The sequence below is a fragment of the Anopheles maculipalpis genome, chromosome 3RL (assembly GCF_943734695.1).
Source record: "Anopheles maculipalpis chromosome 3RL, idAnoMacuDA_375_x, whole genome shotgun sequence".
Lineage (NCBI taxonomy): Eukaryota > Metazoa > Arthropoda > Insecta > Diptera > Culicidae > Anopheles > Anopheles maculipalpis.
In genome coordinates this window covers 30,714,489-30,733,132 of record NC_064872.1, presented here as the reverse complement: position 1 = coordinate 30,733,132, position 18,644 = coordinate 30,714,489, and the positions used below count along the sequence as shown (strand labels likewise).

Below are 18,644 nucleotides of genomic sequence, written 5' to 3'. Positions count from 1 at the left end.
TTCGGAACCAAAATCAAAACCAGAAGGTGTGTCTTGATTTGTAAAGAATTTGTTCGAGATTGCAAAAGGTTTTTCAAATTTTCTATCACTTTCCCGGCTCCCGCCTTTCCTTCACAAGCTTCCCCCTACAGCCCCAAGGGGGAATGCGAGAATGCAATGTGTGCGAGAGTGTGAGCATGCTGGAAAACTGGCACCACTGCTGTCGCACGGTCCGATCCTTGCGAATGACCCGGCGGAAAACCGCAACGTACCGTGATTTTCTATCACTTTTCCTTTCGTTTCGTCAAGTCCACTCGCTCGCTTGTGTGTTTGTTTGCTCACGGGAAGCAATTATTGAGTTCCGCGGTGAAATGCTTGCAATGCTGCAAGTATGTGCCCTGGAGCTTGTTATTAACGTTATTATTATTATCACACACCAGCATCACCACGTTTCGTTTTTTGGTCCTACTGCTGTTCTCATCCATTTGAGAGAAAGGTTTCTTCTACAGTTCCTAGCTTCGCTCTAGCTTCATACTTCCGATGCCCAGGGCTCCTCGTTGGGTCCTGAAGCCGAGAAAATGGGGAAGTAGCGAACTGAAATATGCTTCCCGCGATACGTGGTTTGTTTGTGCCTGGAGAAGCTGAAGTTACTAAAGTTTCGACATTCCATCATCAAAACGAAACCACAAAAAAAAAACTCTGCCACACACACTCAAGGCGCACGTGGCCCAACATCAAGGATAGGGAACGTTTCAATGCGGCAGTCAGTGGTCCCCACAAAACGACAGAGAGCCAAACCAGAACAGCCCGGAAAGAAACGGGGAGCTGGAAAGTCGTATGAAGAAAATTAAGAATAACCTTTACAGCAACGCATACAAGCTTTGGCTGGATGAGAAGGACATGCTTAATGCTTCCAACGGGAAGGCACACTCACACATGCCTTTGCACTGAGCCTGGTGCAAGGGTTTGGAGGTTTAATGTTTAATTTAGTAAAAAAATATTTTGTGTGTTAACTGAACTTTGACTTGTAAAGCCAAAGTATAAGCTACAAAAAATTAGTAAAAGCGAACGAGACGCTTTATTCAATTTCACAATTTACGAAACCAACAGAGAAACAGAAAAAAAAACAATGTGGAACATGCGGAAGAACATACAAACGACGCAAGACACATATATGTTTAACCAAAAACAAAATAATGCAAAGTACACAAAGCACTGAACAATAGCCCGATAATGTGTCGCCAAGTTGCTAGTTTGCCGTAAAGAAGCCATTTACTACTAACCAGTGAAACTCCCGTTTTTTGAATAAGTGTATGTGTCTGTATGTGAGTGTGTGTTGATGGGATGGTTCACTTTTTAAAGAACCACTGATTTTGGTTTTTATTTCCTAGTGCAAACGGTGGTAGCAGATGTGAAATAGTATTATACATGGATATTTATAGCCAGCAGCAACCAGAACAAAAAAAAACTTGTTATACGTTCACTCACGTGGTCATGTTAGGCGAAAAATGATGCAAAATTGGATCATTGGACATACTTTTTAAACATCAACTTTCACTGTCTCCCTTTTCCATCCCATTCAAAAGATGCTCCACTTTCTAAAATTCCTTCACTTTCATAAAAGGCAACAATTCTAGTGGCGCGTTGTTTTACCGCTTCGCATCGCACTGCATTAGCTATGTGCGTTACAGCGTTTTAGATGAAGCAGTACGAAAAAGAAGAACATGAAAACAAAACCTAAAAAAATAGAAGATGTTAGCATTAAAAAAAAAACATAACCCTCTTCTCTTACTCTCCATATTCGCCGTATAAAGGAATAGTTTATGATGGATCACTGTTTGAAAATAAAAACCGCCAACTCCCAAAACAACAGCAGAACAGAAAATAAAAGCAACAGATATAAAATCGAAACTAACCCCCGCAAGTGTGTAAACTATATTTGTACAATAAATTCTAAAACTGAAATAAAAATACACTTGCTTTTTTAGTGTGTTCTTATTTACGCATGAATGATAATATTATAAAGTACGCATTATTGATTAATAAATTTGCTAGATTTCGTATTCGGTTTCCCTGTGTGCTAGTAATCAATCAAATGGTTTGTGGAAATACTACTACTTTTTGACTGAATTAATTACTAAGGTCACGCCGGCCATCTTATGACTTCCTAGGCTGATACCACTTAGCTGAATACTCGCTCCTCATCATGGGAGCACGGTTCGGATGGGATTTGGACACGGGTCTGACCGTGTGAAAACCAGCGCCTCTGTCGCCTCACGATCGAAGACGCCCTGTGAGAAATATCGATCAAAAATAATCCCATATAACCTCTGCAGTGACCAATGCATTTCGAATTATTCTCTATCAATACGGTATAACAGATTATCACTAAGGCTATGCCAAACCGTGACTAAGCTCCCAGCCTACTACCAAAAGGCCATTTAAGAAGGGACGGCATAGAAAACGAGAATCTGTTATATTTGTATGTTCAAGCCCGTCTAAAATGCATCTTTTTGTTTTTAATAATGTGTCGCTAATAACACATTGCTACCCGTTATCGAATCTCGTTCGGACTGTTCGATTGTACCCCGTAAAATTACGATAACCCTCTAATGTAATAAAACCAAAGCAAAAGAATTTACAATACCATGTAATTACCAAACCAAGTTCCTCATGTGCAACAGGTTGCTGTCGCGTTTTTATTGCACGTTACTGTATTTACACTTGTGCTATGTAAACAACCGTATCACAGTGGTCGGCGAGTAATTGATTGATTTATATCTTTTTAATTTCCTTTTTCAAACATCTTTTAAACACTATAAAAACTCATTTCGACTTTTTCAAATCAATGCAAACTAGAGCAGAGTATTTTTACTCGAATTATTTCAATTTTGAATAAATTAAAGTTCTTTTTTTAATTACCAACTTCTTCCAGTTTCTATCAGATTGCTCTTGAAAAACACAAGTTTTTAAGCTGGATCCTAAAAATATCATGATTGTTCTACAATTTTTTCATAAAATATAAAGATAATTAAACGATAATTTTAAAATTTGTAAATGTTCCAAATGTCATTCAAATGACCGCTGGCTCGACCATGCATCATCGACATCATTCCTTCAGTGTGCGTACGTTTGTTTACACCACTGCGCCAAACAAATCGTTTTCCCAATTAGTTTACGTTTATTTTTGTTTTCTGTACTGATTAGCTTTCTGCAAGCATGAAAACTCACATGAAAATTTTACTTTTCACCTTAAGCATTGGTTCGGGTAAGTGGGTCCTTATCAGGGTACGGTACAACATCCCATTACTCTCTTTCAGGGACGCCCACCGATGGGAGTGGCCCTTGATTACGCTTCCTGCAAACAGTATTCTAAACAGAACCCGTTTGCTTGCTTTTTTTGTAGCCATTGGAATCCGCTGCTACCAGTGTTCCTCGCAAACGGATCCGAAAGGAATCGACAACTGTGGTGCATATAAAGCGTTCAACAAGACGCAAAACATCGCAATCGAGTGCAACAGCGATGAGTCGCACATGCCCGGATCTTTCTGCATGAAGGTGGTACACCAGAGTCCGAGAGGTTTCATCTGTAAGTTGTGTTGCTGTATGGAATGTTTATCAAGCAGCTCACCAAGAAACGTTTTTCTTTGTTCAGGGGATGGCCGATGGCGACAGGTAATCAGGCAGTGCGCGTCCGTATCGGAGACAGGTGTTACCGGAGTGTGCAACTGGGGTGTGTACGAAAATGGAGTCTACTGGGAAGAATGCTACTGCGTCGAGGATGAATGCAACAGTGCACCGAAAACACGAGCAACATCACTAGCCTTAATGGGCCTTGCCGTATTACTGTTTGTTGCGAAAATGATGTCGTGAGCCTTTACCGCGCAGCAAATCAAGCACATTCCATCCGTTCAAAGAGCTTTAGAGCCGTGAAACTATTCCGTCCATGTAAGAATATCTCGGAACCTTCCGAAAGAATGTGTATTATAGGGTTAATGCAACAAGTCAGGGCGTTCATTTTTATACATACAGACAGATCAATAAATTTTTACCATTCTAGAAAGATTTAAATCTAAAAGTTACAATTTTATTAAAAAGATTTATTTTTCCTTGTAAAATACTCGTCGGAACAGTTACAAAAAAGGCACAGAATACTGACAGGAGATTCATCATTATAGGACGGAATGTGTAGTTAAGCGTTGGTAGTGACAACGTTCACTTGCCGCATTTTCTTTTGTCAGATCTCTTTTAGCTACATTTTCTGTTTGAGAAAAAATCTCCTATGGCGTGAAAACTTAAAAAAAACTACGCTCTTCTATGCACGACGGAAGCCGTGCACCGTCTGTAGGACAAGCATTACCATCGCACCTAGCAACAGCAGTACAGTTGGGCTACGTAACGAAGCTGTATTGCAACCATCCTTGCTGTTACAGGTACAGTACTCCATGAAGATATTATAGGTACCGCTGCGCATCAGACAGAATCGCTCATCTCCCTCGATGCCGGGTTCGCCCATAAAGGCACAGCTGCGGAAGTAGCGCCACTCGCCGTGCACTTTCTGCCGAATCTTGCGACACATTGTGGCCTGTGCTAGGGGAAGATGCTCTTTCTGCTCTACCTGTTTGCAGTCCGTGATGGAAAGTGTGCTATTGTCGAACGGATCGGCACATTTTGGATCGGAATCGGAGCGACACTCCCAGCATTTAATGGCCGAACCTACGGGAGCAAAACAATCATTGAGTTTAGAAAAATATCACAGAATCTTCGTTAAGCCGCAATAAAGTATGTCTTTTTGATCAACTAATCACTCGATCGAGCGTGTTCAGTGCAAGCTCAATCAAGTGAAAATGATCGTAAACAATACACACCCATTTGGACGCCGAAGCTCAGCAACACTACCAGCACGCAAGCACCCAAACAAATGATACGAGACTGCAGCATGATGTTTTTCTAACTCGTTTTAATTATATTCGATCGATTAATACCGTTCCACAACAGTGTTCGAATGTGGCAGTCGTTAAAATAAGTCACTTAAACATTAAAGTAAGGCACAGACTCGAAGAGGATGATTGATTCGCGTTTCGAAAACAATTTGTATGGTGGATGATGCGATCAGTTGACAGGGCATGCTGGTTCACAGTAGGAGGTTGAATACTGCGATGATTTAAGCTGGATACCGTGTGTGAGTAAAAAACCACTGAACTACAACAGGTCCGGTACAAAAACAACTAGGAACAGATAGATGTATCCGTTCCGGTAAGTTCCACAGGTAAACATGCGTGCCGCACCCTTTGCATTCATCCGTGTAGGGCAAAGCATCGACTTTGAGCTAATTGATTCACCCTGTATAATTTTAACCGTTTTTGTTATTTTGAACTAAAAGGAGAGCTATTCGACGTTCAGGCCGTGTTTTAAGAAAAGGTTTTCAATTAAGTGTTGCATGTACATTTTAAGGCTCAATACATCCACAGTAATAATTATTGTTTCACGTTATACGATCTTAATTACACAACTCAATCGAGTAAATTTAAAAGCGCTGTAGGTAAGATTAACATGAATTTCCTTTATTATGAAATTGCAAAGCTATTAGGATTAGTCTTACCGGCAAATGCGGGACATTTTTTTTTCTTTGGAACTACAACCTCGACGTCCAGGAATTCGACGACCCTTAAAAGGCTACGCTTAAACGCAGCTGAGTACGAAGGACGGTCCGAACAGAACTTTTTTATCAGGACTAGCGTATGAAAACCGGTGCCACACCTACCTCCGGCAAAGAGCCACCACCAAAACTATATTCATTCCAAAAAAAAAAGCCATAGGAGACTAATGGTAGTAGCGCCAATCTTTCACACGGCAGGTATGGATATCAAACAAAATTCAGAATATCCAATAATTGAATTTGGATGCTGTTAAAAAGCTATGTTCAACTTCACTTTTTCAAAACTATTCATAAAGCTGCGTCGTGTGCAGTAGAATTCCAAAAGATTGTGGTAGAACACCATAGTCTATCCAATCTAGCACAGACACCTTTCTAGTGAGCACACTGAAGCCATCAAACCATTTAAATTTGAATCTACCACGCCTCTTTGCCCATATGGACGACTAAAAAATGCTATGAAGCCGTGTATGGTCTTCTCATGAAATGATCATCGTACTCATGTCCACCATTGTAACGGCCAAAAGTCTCTCTGAGCTTTTTTCTTTCAAATGTGGCTAATCGTCCATCGCAACAGGTGTTTAGTGAGACTTGAGGATGTCCAACTTGAGGATGAAAATATTGTTAGGCATTTGTTACCGTTTTCTACAAAATATTGCTAAATTTGTTTAAAATCCTATCACCCCAGTTTTCCCAATATCCCCAATGAAAACACTAAAATAGCCACCATTTTTTTCTGTGTAACTTTATTTTCTTTCTTTTTTTATGTACACTTTAAACGTTAGTGATATGGTGTAGTAAGATCTGATAAGAACTCCGTTTTTTTTTCGTTCTTGCTAATTTTACCCTGTGATGTTTAGGTAAAAAGTTATACGTGAACAGTGAAAGAATAAAACCTCTGAATGAATATAATTTTTGAATGATGAAGATCCGATTAAGTGCACTTTGTATACTCTTTCTTAGATGTTTTGAATTTTGAGAGTTTGTAGATGGATGGAATTGCCAACCATATTCGAGCAAATTGCTTTTCTCAAGAGTGATCTGTGTACCGAACGTGTTTCCCGAAAGTGAATCTGTGTTTTTCTTTTCTATTATTCATTCGTGTTTTTTTGTACATTTATATCTCCTGCTCGCTCGCTGTAAACTGTTACTTTTACGCTTATATTACTCAACACGATTGAATTTGCTTCCATTTAGTAACGTCTCGTTATCATACATACTTTTCAAACAAAGTTTTTACCACTGCAACATACCAAAATACAATCGTTCAGAATGAAAATAATTATTTTACGATGCGCTTTGCTTTGTTTTTTTCTTCTCTGTTTTGTAAAACTAAGGTAAGGATTTCGTGTGTTGATTGTGTGTAAAAATACTTTAACGCTTGTCGGACGCTTACAGCGTCCACGGTAAGGCACGGCATCACCTATCCGGGAGGGAGGAAAATCGGTGCGCGTATGAGATTCTGAGATATGACGGGTGCTGTTGGCCTTACGCGCGGCTCCAGTGCTACTACTACAGCACACAAGTGGACGAATTCGTTCCCTGCACTCATCTTCCGTACCGGATTTCGTTGGTAAATGTGAATGTGTGTTTTGCTTTTGGACGATAAGTTAACCTGCTGCACTACTGCTCAGCACCATTTCCGGTGGGAACCACCACAAAACCACGGCCATGGGTCATGGGTGCCGTTTTGTGCCTCGCTTTACCAGGCGAGCAGTTTAGCGACGAGTGCACTGATCAGTATCATCAGTGCCGCCGGTCCATACTGGGATGCACCGTTGCACCCATCGGTCAGGCAGGTTTCGCAGAACTCGGTCTTAATGTAGGACGGCGTTTGAGCGTTCAGGCAGGAGTTGGGTGGCGTGTTGATGTCCTCGTAAGCGCAGGAACGCGACACCACGACACGATCGTTAACTGTAAAGATAAAAATGGAAATATTGTATCAATGCTTAAGATGCTATAAATTCTGACCCGATTTGTAACGCTTCACTAGACATAGTGCCGTCCCACCCGTCCACCGAGTACTCGGCTAGACCAAGGCAACGTAAATTCTAATGCAAAACGCATCTTTGATCTTGAAGATTGGCAGTGGGACGCTTAATCGTTTGATGATCGGCGATGCAGCAAAAAATCTTTCCCAGCTCACCGTATGCGTGTGTGTGTGTGTGCCTGTTCATGTACCGTAATATGCAACCATTTCAATGTCACTGTGAAGGTTGTTACTTGTTACTTGAGCTTCAAACGCGTGCATGCTGGTACACATTTAAATTTTTCCCTTGTGAATGAGTTCACGGCGCATTGCACACAAAAAGATAAATGTTTGCATGCAAATTATTTGTTCCAAACGATCGGTTCAATGGATGGATGAAATCGTGCGTGCAGCACCGCGAAATGTTCGTGGGATCAATCTTAGTAATTTATCGATCTCACACTTGCTGCTCATCAAATTGTTTTAAGCATTTTCATGTAAGCTTTAAAGGCCAAATTTCAAATGGAATCATAAAATCATTGTCGAGGACGTCGGGAGAAAACAGAAACAGAAACAGTTTCAAACAAATGATATCGATTTCAAACACACAATTCGCTTTTTATATTGCGATTTCATTCTCAATTGGTTCCGTTCAAATTGGGAAAAATGTTGTGTTGCGTGACTTTAACGAAGTATTTGGAAATTCGCCAGTTGGACAAATGTTTGTATCGTCGATACGGATAACAACGATTCAATAAACGGACTTATGCTGCATTATAACTGAACTGACAATTTGTTTCTTAATGATGGTTTTATTTTATTATTTGAATCATCATAAAATGTAAACACATAATTTACTTTAAAAAAAATCTGAACTGATCTACAACCGATCATACCCGAGATAAGGCAAATAACGGGGAGGACATTCCGTGGTTAATCTTTTGTATGTTACAAGTCATCACAAACAGTATTGAAAAAAGATAATCCATTATATTAAAAATTCAACGAGCATGCAGAAAATTTCTCTTATTCGGCTGATTAAAGCAAATTACATTAAATAAATTATATCCAACACAACAAAAAAAAACTCAATACACTCAACTGAACCTTCTAAACCTGAGAAATTAGAAAAGAAACTGTTTTTTAGTTTTATCACTCCAAGCATAGACTTGCCATACTGATGCTCTTCGGTCCTGCAATGCAATTATGATGCACCTTGCGTACATTAGTTCCTTCGTTATCGTTCATTGCATAAACGAAACGGTTTATGGTGCGGAAAACGGTAAAATAGCGATAGAACACTAGAACACCTGTTGTGGTAAAAAAACGCCTGATAAGTCATACTTCCGTTTTTCAAATTTGCTCATGCTGGTCTAGCTATTTCTAGAGGGCAAGTGACGATCGCTCGCTAAACAATTGAAAAGCCCTTTTTACTCTTTTAGCTGACTATTTCTCACGTTATATCTGTGTGTGTAAGTCATAGTAGAAGGGAAATATTCAAAGAACATAGAAAAAATTATCATTGAAGGCTGAAGCAACCTAACTGATCACTATGCACAAAGTGTAGACAGTTGATCATAAAAATGATCACCTATGAACGGGTGGGGTGACACGGTTGGCTCGTCAATCATCGTCTCTGATATATGGTCGTAAAACAAAAAGAAAAAGGTGACAAAAAAATGCTACTTCCTACTTTGGGACACTTATATTCGGAGTAACTGCAACCATAATAAACCTGTTAACGATCGTCCAGCGGTATTTCCGGCCGATTCCGTGTGTGATTGGAAAAAAAAAAGATTGTTTCTAAACGGTTGAAATCAAACACATCATGCACATGGCAATGTGGGTGTGAGTTGCTTTTTTTTCTAATTTTCCACTCGCCCAACAATCAACGGCTAGCTATTAGATGTAGCCACCTACAAGCAAGGTATGCCGGGCAGTGTGCTCGTTGTTATTGGATGCACTTGTAACAAATGTAACCTGGCCGGGTGATGCATACATGTTTGCACAGGCAATCAACCGGCTGCGGTTCATTACGCAACACCACACAACCCGTACCGTACGCCAGAGTGCAGTAATTGTGGGAAAAGAAACCGACCGAGCTCCTACTTTCAAGTGCCTTCAGGGCGAGTTTATTTTGTTTTGTTATTCTACCGTTTCCTCAACCTTGAATCGTCGACTTCATCTTCGCGAAGCGCAAACGCGAAGAGCCAGTTAAAGATGCTGTTTGACTCAGATCGTTGCCGGCTCTCGCATTACAACGCGACGCCACGTGCCCGAGATTTTTGATCGTGCCACCCGCGGCAACCGCCGGGCTAGCAAATTGATATTAATTTCTTTTCGCACTTTTGGATCAACGAGCTGCATCGATTTGCATAGTGCATCGGGCCAGGGGGACTTGGTAGGATGAAACACGCTTAAATACAATTATTCCTGATGTATCTTGGCTGCTTGAGCCAAACGAAGCGAGTGTCGTGTGATGGTCTTAATTCAAAGCTCCCGTAGGTTAATTATTCCTGCACACACGATAATTGATTTGTAGCAATGGATGTTGTTACGGGAGCAAAAATGGCAAATTGGAAGGGAAATCGTTTGGAAAAGAAAAAAAAGAATACTAAACGAAACGATGCTAATACATGTTAAAATATTCCAACAGCAAAAGTTAAAGTTATGAAATTGAAATGTGAATGAATTTTGTATTCAGTTCAAGTTTTTTTTATTTGAAGACTAGCTCACACGGGCAAGTTGTTCTTTATGAGTTTCGCGGATAATGACTGTCGGTCGATTAGCATCGTTATTGCATAAGCAACTATGAAAGCAAACGTAAGAGATGACAACCTGAAGGTGACTCGACAAGAGCATGACGCATAGTACAACCGCAGCGGAACATGAGCGAGAAGGCATCTGGGAAAAATGTACCTTGTTATACCCAGAACATGCTCAAACTACGTTTTGAAATGCTGTCGTTTCGCTTTCTTGTCCGTTGTTCAGTATCAAATCCCTTGATAATAGAAAATTTTGAAGCGCTCCTAGAGACAGGTTCTAAGAGCAAAATCCTCAAGATTTATGAAGATTTTGTTGCCCTAGAAGTGCATCCTAGCGCTCCACAGGCATTAAATCGTGCTGCCCTTCCTGAGAATTACAGTTCCATTTTAATAACAGATTCCTCATCGCACGAGGAAATTAAGACCATACCTAATGATCTTCACCCGAGGGTAGTTCCGGGTGTTTTCATGAATAAGTATAGTCATTTAGACTAAATAAGCCAGTACTACACTGATGGATCATCCTCTGAGGAGGGCACTGGCTTCGGTGTTTTTAGCGAGTTCACCGAGGCATTTTTCCAATTGAGGCAGCCATGTAGTGTTTACACCGCAGAGCTAGCCGCAATCTTGTACGCACTATCGATGATAGCAGCGAGACCTTCGGACCAGTACTTCATCTTCACTGATAGCCTGAGTGCTATTGAAGCTCTGAGATCTCCGAAGGCTGTTAAGAGTCAGGACTTCTTAACCATCAAAATCATTGAACTTCTTGGCTCAATGTTCGATAAGGCGTATAGGATCTCGCTAATTTGGGACCCTTCTCATTGTGGAATTCCCGGCAATGAGAAGGCAGACTCACTGGCCAAAACAGGCGACAAAGAAGGCACTTTTTACGACCGACCTATCTCGGCCCAGGAGTTCCTTCTTTTCCACAGCAACTTTTCCTGTCTCGCTGGCAGAGCATGTGGGAGGCGGATGAACTCGGGCGTTTTCTCTTCTCGATCTCTCCGCAAGTCTTCCTGCGGCCTTGGTTCGATGGGCTCTCTGTAAACCGGGCATTCATAAGAATGATGTCTCGACTGATGTCGAATCATCATTTCGGGGTTCCAACACTGCCGTAAAAGGGAGGCAGGCGTTGTTGAGAGTGCAGTGTTCTCCACTCCAGCCCAGTTTTGGCACATTGAGTTTGACAACGTTGGCGTCGGGTTCGGGGTGGTTGGCGAGCTCAGTCTCGTGATTAGTGAAGTCGCTTTCGCTGCTGCGGGATAGAGCTTGTCAAACATCCTTTGATTGGACGTTGACTAGAGTGAGCTTGGAATGTCATTGCTGGACTGCACTGGAGAGCACTGTACGAAGGCAAATAAATGTGCTGTCTTAACAATATTTGTTTGTTTGTTTCAGTCGAGACCAAACCACAAAGGTGAACAATAGAACAGCCACATCACCACTATAGCCGGAATTCGGATGCAACCAACCACTATCAATACAATAGCTACAGCAATAATACCGGACGATCAGAACGGATTGGCCCCGTTTGTGTGGAAGGATAATGGAGAAGCCGCTACAACGACAAGCTTTACTATCTTTATGACGACCTCACCGTCGTGCTACGAATTAGGCTCGCCGCATGGCACTGGACGACCCAGCTCAGAAAGTCCTTTAAGGCCGTCCACACGGACAGAGAAGGCGTGGTAGGCCCAGATTGAGGTGGGAGGATGACGAGGAATCCTCCCAAACACGGCTGGGATAACGGATTGTCGGACGACGGCGCGGGACCGGGCGCGGGTGAGCGGTTCCGTATTCTGCTGCAGCAGGCGAAGACCACAAAGCGGGCGTAGCGCCTGATAAGTAAGTAAGTAAGTATGAATCTTCAAATCTTCCTAGTCTCGTATCTGCCAACTCTAATTTCGAATCTCTCAAATGCTATCTACTGCGTTTGTTCTACTAATCTCTCATTCATTTATTAATCTAGAATTCATGCGAATCATTTTCTAGAACAGATAAAAAGTAATTTGTTCAACAGCATAATTAATTATTACCAAAGCTCATTAGGACTAGCTCAGTATCCATGAGTAAATCAAAAAATAAATTGAGAAAAATTTGCTAGAAAGTAAAACCGTAAATTGAGGGTTTAGGAACGAGAAGGAAAATCTCGACGGTAGCTGAGCCCTTCAATATGAGCCATTAACTTCGAGTTAATCCACAAAACTGAGTTATGATTCTCATGTCTAGCAATAGGATGAGTTGTGTATCGTTTGTGCTATTTTTTGAATTTATTGGTCTACATTCACGAATCAAATTTAACGGACATTTAGGGAATATGGTTGATATTAGATTCTGTAGAGCAGCTATAGTAGTTCAGCTATGCTAACCTACCTTCAACAGCCCCACACGAGCGCATAAAAGGGCATATTTTAGAAACAACCCCGTCTTTCCAAACCCTCCCAAACAAATTCGCAACAATTCTAAACGCACGCCAAACTATTCCAAACAATCCGTAACGGTAAATTTGGTCACCATTTTCGTTTGCCACGCCAAAACTACGGCATCACATCTTCGGCAGCGTGTGAGCATGCTTTCACGCTCATTACTGCACGCACGCGTGTTTAATCGCTATTTTACCCACGAGAAAAACACGCTACAGCAAAACGATAAACCACCGAATGGCTCTATCTGCACGTGCAGCCGTCCCTCCCCCCAAAAAAGGAAGCTAATTAAATTAGCTTGTAAATCTTTTCGGCACTCCTTCCAAGGCCCGGGACACGCGATACACATCACACGCCCGATGCACCTTCTGCTACATCCTTGGTCCAACAAGATGGAATAGCCGCTGGACTTGATCGCGCCAGTGTACGATAGTGGTTTCGTGATGCCGGATTGCCTCAAACATTAGCTAATTGATGTTGAAGGATAGCTTAACCGGACCCTTTACATTGCTGATAGTACTGCTGACCCATTTCAGACTGCTACTTACTGATTTGCTTCATTTTCTTGCAGACCGGTCGCGTTTGCTGGTTCTGCTGCGAGAACTGGTAGTTGACCTGCGGTGGGTAGCTACAGTCCACGTAGCTCCAGCGTCGCTGCTGCTCCGTGATGATGTCCTGTGTGAACGGATCGTCACAGAAGGCGGCCGTTGAGGCGTCCGACGAGCATCGCCAGCATTTCAGCGCACTGGCTGTAATTGGAGAAGAAACGAATGCGAATGATTAGATTGTGTTTTTGATTTTTTAATCACATCGCCACACAGGAAGTCGCCGCCAGTCTGTGTAGTTCAAGTTAAAAAGAAAAGCCTTTCCTAACAAGATAAACGATTCGTCCTTTTGTTCGGCTGAGGTTCACATTCCTTAATATGCACATGAGACAAGATGGAGGGCAGTAAGAAATGGATAGATCGAGAAAGAAGCAGACAGTCTTCAAATTTTGTCTGATTTATTTATATTACCGTACACCTCGAGACAAATCGTTCCCTTCTTGATGCTTCTTCAGTTGCAAGTTGATTTAGCTACTTGCTGACACATAGTCCGCCTCGAACGTACGAATTTAGATCGAGATTTTTGTGACGTAACAGCCTGTTGCCAGTACTTCTACCATCCGAATTTCAGTGTATGCAGCAGGGATCGTTGAACAAAAATAAAACCAGTCAGTATTTTCTAACTTTATTTCACCCGTCATCACATACCCTATCAATTATGGCCGTTTACACGATCGGACAGAAGGTGTGTGTGTTGGTTGGCTTTGGGATTAGTGATTGAAGTAACTCAACGTAAAATTGTTTATTTACACCTCCGGCTAGGTATAAACAACGCATCACGCATATGGTTCAATCGCTCCTCATTCCCTGCTAGGGGACGAGTAGAGGCACTGATGGATTTTATCACCCTGGAAAGCAATTAGTCCGTCATCGTTTCGGCATAATAATCGTTACAAACGAACGTTTTTGTATCTTTGCAGGTTAGATTGAACGATCATCGATCTGGTTGAAGTGTGTTTGGATGCTTAAAAAGGCGTAACGATTTTTTTTGTGACATGCTGCAGGAAAACTATTTGTTAATTTTGTTGAATGATATCCGATTCCCAATTCATAATTATGCGTTATTAATACCACTTTTTTATTTTACTCCATTTATGAGGTGTTTCTAGCTTGCTAAAAGCGCAAATTATAAAATGATTGAAATTTTCAATAAATATACAAACGAAAATAGTACGCAGGTTCAAATCGAACTTCTATTTTCAGTGCATTTTATTTTATTAAATTAATAAATTGACGATTGCTCTACAGCCTCACGAGTTATCCTGCCGTTAATTGCTTACTAATTTACGAGTACATAGTCAGTCTCGCGTCCTTAAAAATGCCCTTAAAATACAGATTTTTTATATTTTTAATACTGAGGTACAATATTAACATAATTCAAATAAGATTTTTGGAATAATGCTTATTCCCTTTTAGCGCGATAATAACAACAGGGGGATCGCTCAAAGCCAGGGGACTTAAAAGACATAACAAACGACTTCAGCAAGTTAAAGAGCGCGATTTTTATAATTCTTCTTCTTTTTCTTGGCCTGCTCAGGATTGAGCACTTCGTGTCGACATGGCCAGGTCTCCAATCAGTTTCCAGGAAACTCGGTCTAGGGCTGCAGTCCTACATCCACGGCTACATCCGATCTCCGACAGGTAAGACTCCACCTGATCCAGCCAACGAGCTCGCTGTGCTCCTCTACGCCTCGTGTAGGTCGTTGAAGAGCACCTTCTTGGTGGGGCATGAGTCCGGCATCCTCATCACGTGCCCCAGCCAACGTATCCTTCCGGCTTTGACTACCGTCAGGATATCAGCACCGACAAACAGCTCAGCTAGCTCGTGGTTCATTCACCTTTGCCACACGCCCTACTCGCATACACCACCAAAGAAAGTCCTTAGCACCCGCCGTTCTAAAACGGCGAGTGCATTGGCGTCCTCCATCAGCATAGTCCAATATTCGTACCCGGAGAGGACTACCGGACGTATCCAGGTTCGGTAATTCATACATTTCGTGTATTGTTGGAGTCTTCTGGATTGCAGGAGTTTGTGGAGTCCGTAGTAGGCACGATTCCCCTGAAAAATGCGCCTTCAACGGGTTTCGCTGCTTACGTTGTTGTCCGAAGTTATGATCGCACCAGCTTCCCAAGGAATCCGTACTGCGGCATGGTGTTCTATAGTTCGGTTCGATCTATGGTATCGTAGGCCGCCTCGAAGTCAATGAACAGGTGGTGCGTAGGGATCTGATGCTTTAGGCATTTTAGGAGATAAAGATTTGGAGGTAAAGATTTGGTCGATTTCCCTCCGAAAAATCCAGCTTGGTAGCTTTCGACGAAATCTGTAGCAAGGGGCTCCAGTCGGCAAAAGTTAGCACAGTCCATCCTGTCACCCTTTTTGTACACCTGGGTGTATCATACCCAGTTTCCATTCAGATAGTTCTTCCTGTTCCCAAATTTTAACAGTCAGCCGATGCATGATGGCGGAAATCCTCTCCGGACCCATCTTGAACAGTTCGGTCACCAGCCATCGCTGCCAGCTGATATAATTCTAAAATAAGATGTACTGCTACTTATAAGTATCTCCATCGTCATTTTCTAATTGAAGATCAATTTTTCAAGCTGAATACGTCATAAAATTGAAAAACTACAATCCAGAATTGTCTTTTAAGCTCGCAAACTACACTGAAAAAGACATTGCAGACACATAAATTTATGACTTGATGACCTATACGGATCAAGTGTAATGATCCTGACTAAACAATTAGCTTGAGGAGAGCGCCACGATCGAGTTGAAACGGCCCGGTGGTAGTGGCGAAAGCGTCACCGGTCTTCACTCGTCAGGATCAAGGTTCAAATGCCATTCGGGGATCGTTCACACGAAGTGTAGGCTTTGACTATCCAACTGCGTCGTATCAGCAGTTCTCATAAGCCCATGGACGGAAACAATTCATGGAAACAATTTATGGAGTTCAGAGGACTTTGGCAGCATACTTACATCAGAAAACAGTTGAAATTTCTAATACTTTTACCAGAATAAAGCAAAATACCAGAGATGAATCCTTATTACCCTAAACAAACCAAGAAACTTGTGAAATTGTGTGTTAACTTTACGCATAGTTTCATTGAACCTTTACAACTATTAATCACGATTGATTCGGGCGACATAGAAAGTGCATTAGCAGATTTATAAATTATGCAACTAGTTTGCCGAACCAGAAAATGCCATTATTGTTACAGGCAAGCAAAAGCACGTGGTAGAAAAAAACTGTATCCCAACATGAATTTTATAGGTGTTAACATAGAAGTTCAACGAACTTGATGAATCTTTAATCAGAGCCTCTGTTCAATAATGAACCGATGGGATAAATATGTTTGCCGCATAACTACATAAGCAGGGGTACTTATTCGTTAATTTCGATTACTGTCACCATCGATGAGTTCCCTGCCTCCCGTTCTTAACGGCACCTAATCGCTCTTGACAAGTAAAAACTTGACTTCCGGGGTTGGAGTTTCCCGGAAAACGACAGTGTTTGTTTCCGGGTCGTTTTCCATGCTTTTCTGTGTGTGTGTGTACTGGTTTATTCATATCTAATTCATATAATGAAAGCAAACGTCAAGCTTTATCACCTGCTGTCGGAGCGTTTTCAAAAGAACAGAACATTCCAGATGGTCACATACGGTCAAACGAGCCTATATCTGGTGCGGACGCTTACTAAGCTGTCAAAATCCAGATGGACGTTACAAATGGCATTAATCAAATCCTGCCACGGTCGGGATCGGAACGTAACTTTGACGGACAAATGATAGTCATTTCGAGTAGACCCAGTACTCTGCCCCAACTGAACCAAGTTGACAAGGGAGGTGTAAATGCAGTCTAAATCATACACTACCACACTACCTTCCATCTGTACCGCCCCACTGAAGTTGATGATTGGACGGGAAATGTTCTCACACAGGAACTTGAAAACTTTAGCCGCAAAACAACAAGTGCGCAATTCAAACTCACAAACGCACACGATGATCACGGCCGATCGACGGGGCATGAGGTGAGCATCACAACATTGCGTCATCTTCATCACACGCGCGAGTGTTCGCGACGAGTGGAAAAGTTTTCCCGCGCAGATAAATCAACTCTAAATCGTAGTCATTATTTCCGTAATGTACCTGGTACCTTCTCGATCACGGTGCAGCAGTATTATGCACCGGTGTTTTAGGTTCGGATAGACTAAACGATTTAAAAAAAGAGGTAAAAAATGATTTAATACTTCCAATATACGTTTACACGAGTCGTTTTGACATTTTCTAGACAACAATTTCGATTCGCCGTAATTTATGACACTGTGGGCAGTGGTTTCTGACTAACTCGAAACGTTTCACAGAAACCCTCAAGTGTTTGTTAGCGACCGCAAATGCGTGCCAGCGGGCTGAGTCAATTTTTGATCTTTCATTTAATGTCCTCACATTCCAACGCACGCACGCAACGCGGTGTCGTTGTCGGTGAAATAATTAATAGAATCCAACCTCCCAGCAAATGCTTCCGTGTGCTGGCGATGTGCGCTTGACGCTTATCGGTAGCGATCGCACAACACTTATCCAAGACTACTCCAGAAGCCAACCGGCCTGCACACCTCCAGGGACGGAATCCAATCGACAATCCCCGTCACGTTGTCACTAATTGTTTTCAGCACTTGCGCGATCGTGCGCTCCTCTAGTCCCTCAACTGCACTACCTACAGATGTGTTGACTCATGCGTTTGAGGAGATGTTGCATGATAAACTCAGTGCGTTTTAACTCCACGATCTCACACACAACACCCGCTAGAGGACGTTCTATTCGGTGACGTGGTTTCAATTCCTGTTTTAATGCCCGATTTCCATCTTCCCAACCGTACCACACCCTTTTGCCGGTTTTTTGATGATGAAATTATGATCAATTGTATGTCCCTCGGAAAGTATCGATGATCGAGAAATACAGTCGACCTCCAAAAAAAAAAAAACACACGTTGATGGCCACTCTAATCGTGTTGATGGGCGTTTATTTGTACATGTGGAATTTACCGTGCTGTAGAAACAATAAAGTGAAGTAAAAACATACCAAGCATACCACAAACTTTCGGGGGGAGGAAAATTGAGAAAGAAATCGGTCAAAATTTCACACCACCAACCCCCGAACGATGATTTGTTGAGGGCACATTTTTGCTAAAACAGATGTTAGCACAGCGTTATGGTTAAAAATATTATGATTTAAAAATAAAATTTTCCC

At 41.9% G+C, this 18,644-nt stretch overlaps 4 protein-coding genes across 4 annotated transcripts in view; 1 reads left to right on the top strand and 3 right to left on the bottom strand.

Annotated features, from left to right (window-relative positions):
* LOC126565711 (uncharacterized) overlaps positions 1–3,867 on the bottom strand; it is a 38,047-nt gene extending 34,180 nt beyond the window's left edge. Inside the window, exon 1 of the mRNA XM_050222916.1 lies at positions 3,861–3,867. The gene's annotated coding sequence lies outside the window, so the exon portion shown is untranslated. The remainder of the gene's footprint in view (positions 1–3,860) is intronic.
* LOC126565565 (uncharacterized) lies at positions 3,171–3,854 on the top strand. The gene is made up of 3 exons (XM_050222756.1): positions 3,171–3,247; positions 3,386–3,568; positions 3,635–3,854. Exons 1-3 carry the CDS (start codon positions 3,199–3,201, stop codon positions 3,850–3,852), a joined length of 450 nt encoding a protein of 149 aa, XP_050078713.1. The 5' UTR covers positions 3,171–3,198; the 3' UTR covers positions 3,853–3,854.
* A 427-nt stretch (positions 3,868–4,294) lies between the features above and the next one.
* On the bottom strand, positions 4,295–4,925 carry LOC126565544 (uncharacterized). The gene is made up of 2 exons (XM_050222732.1): positions 4,848–4,925; positions 4,295–4,695 (listed from the first exon to the last, which is right to left on the bottom strand). Exons 1-2 carry the CDS (start codon positions 4,918–4,920, stop codon positions 4,295–4,297), a joined length of 474 nt encoding a protein of 157 aa, XP_050078689.1. The 5' UTR covers positions 4,921–4,925.
* Positions 4,926–7,337: 2,412 nt separating this feature from the next.
* The window catches only part of LOC126565533 (uncharacterized), a 53,303-nt gene continuing 41,996 nt past the window's right edge, over positions 7,338–18,644 (bottom strand). Inside the window, exons 3-4 of the mRNA XM_050222719.1 lie at positions 13,344–13,544; positions 7,338–7,549 (exon numbers count right to left, since the gene is read on the bottom strand). Of these exons, the coding sequence (XP_050078676.1) occupies positions 7,338–7,549; positions 13,344–13,544 (413 nt within the window). The remainder of the gene's footprint in view (positions 7,550–13,343; positions 13,545–18,644) is intronic.

Coding starts and splice junctions, on each gene's coding strand:
- LOC126565565 (XM_050222756.1), top strand. CDS start 3,199: ATGAAAACTCACATGAAAATTTTACTTTTCACCTTAAGCATTGGTTCG. Junction 3,248..3,385: donor CACCTTAAGCATTGGTTCGG/GTAAGTGGGTCC, acceptor CTTTTTTTGTAG/CCATTGGAATCCGCTGCTAC. Junction 3,569..3,634: donor GAGTCCGAGAGGTTTCATCT/GTAAGTTGTGTT, acceptor TTCTTTGTTCAG/GGGATGGCCGATGGCGACAG.
- LOC126565544 (XM_050222732.1), bottom strand. CDS start 4,920: ATGCTGCAGTCTCGTATCATTTGTTTGGGTGCTTGCGTGCTGGTAGTG. Junction 4,696..4,847: donor GAGCTTCGGCGTCCAAATGG/GTGTGTATTGTT, acceptor TTGCTCCCGTAG/GTTCGGCCATTAAATGCTGG.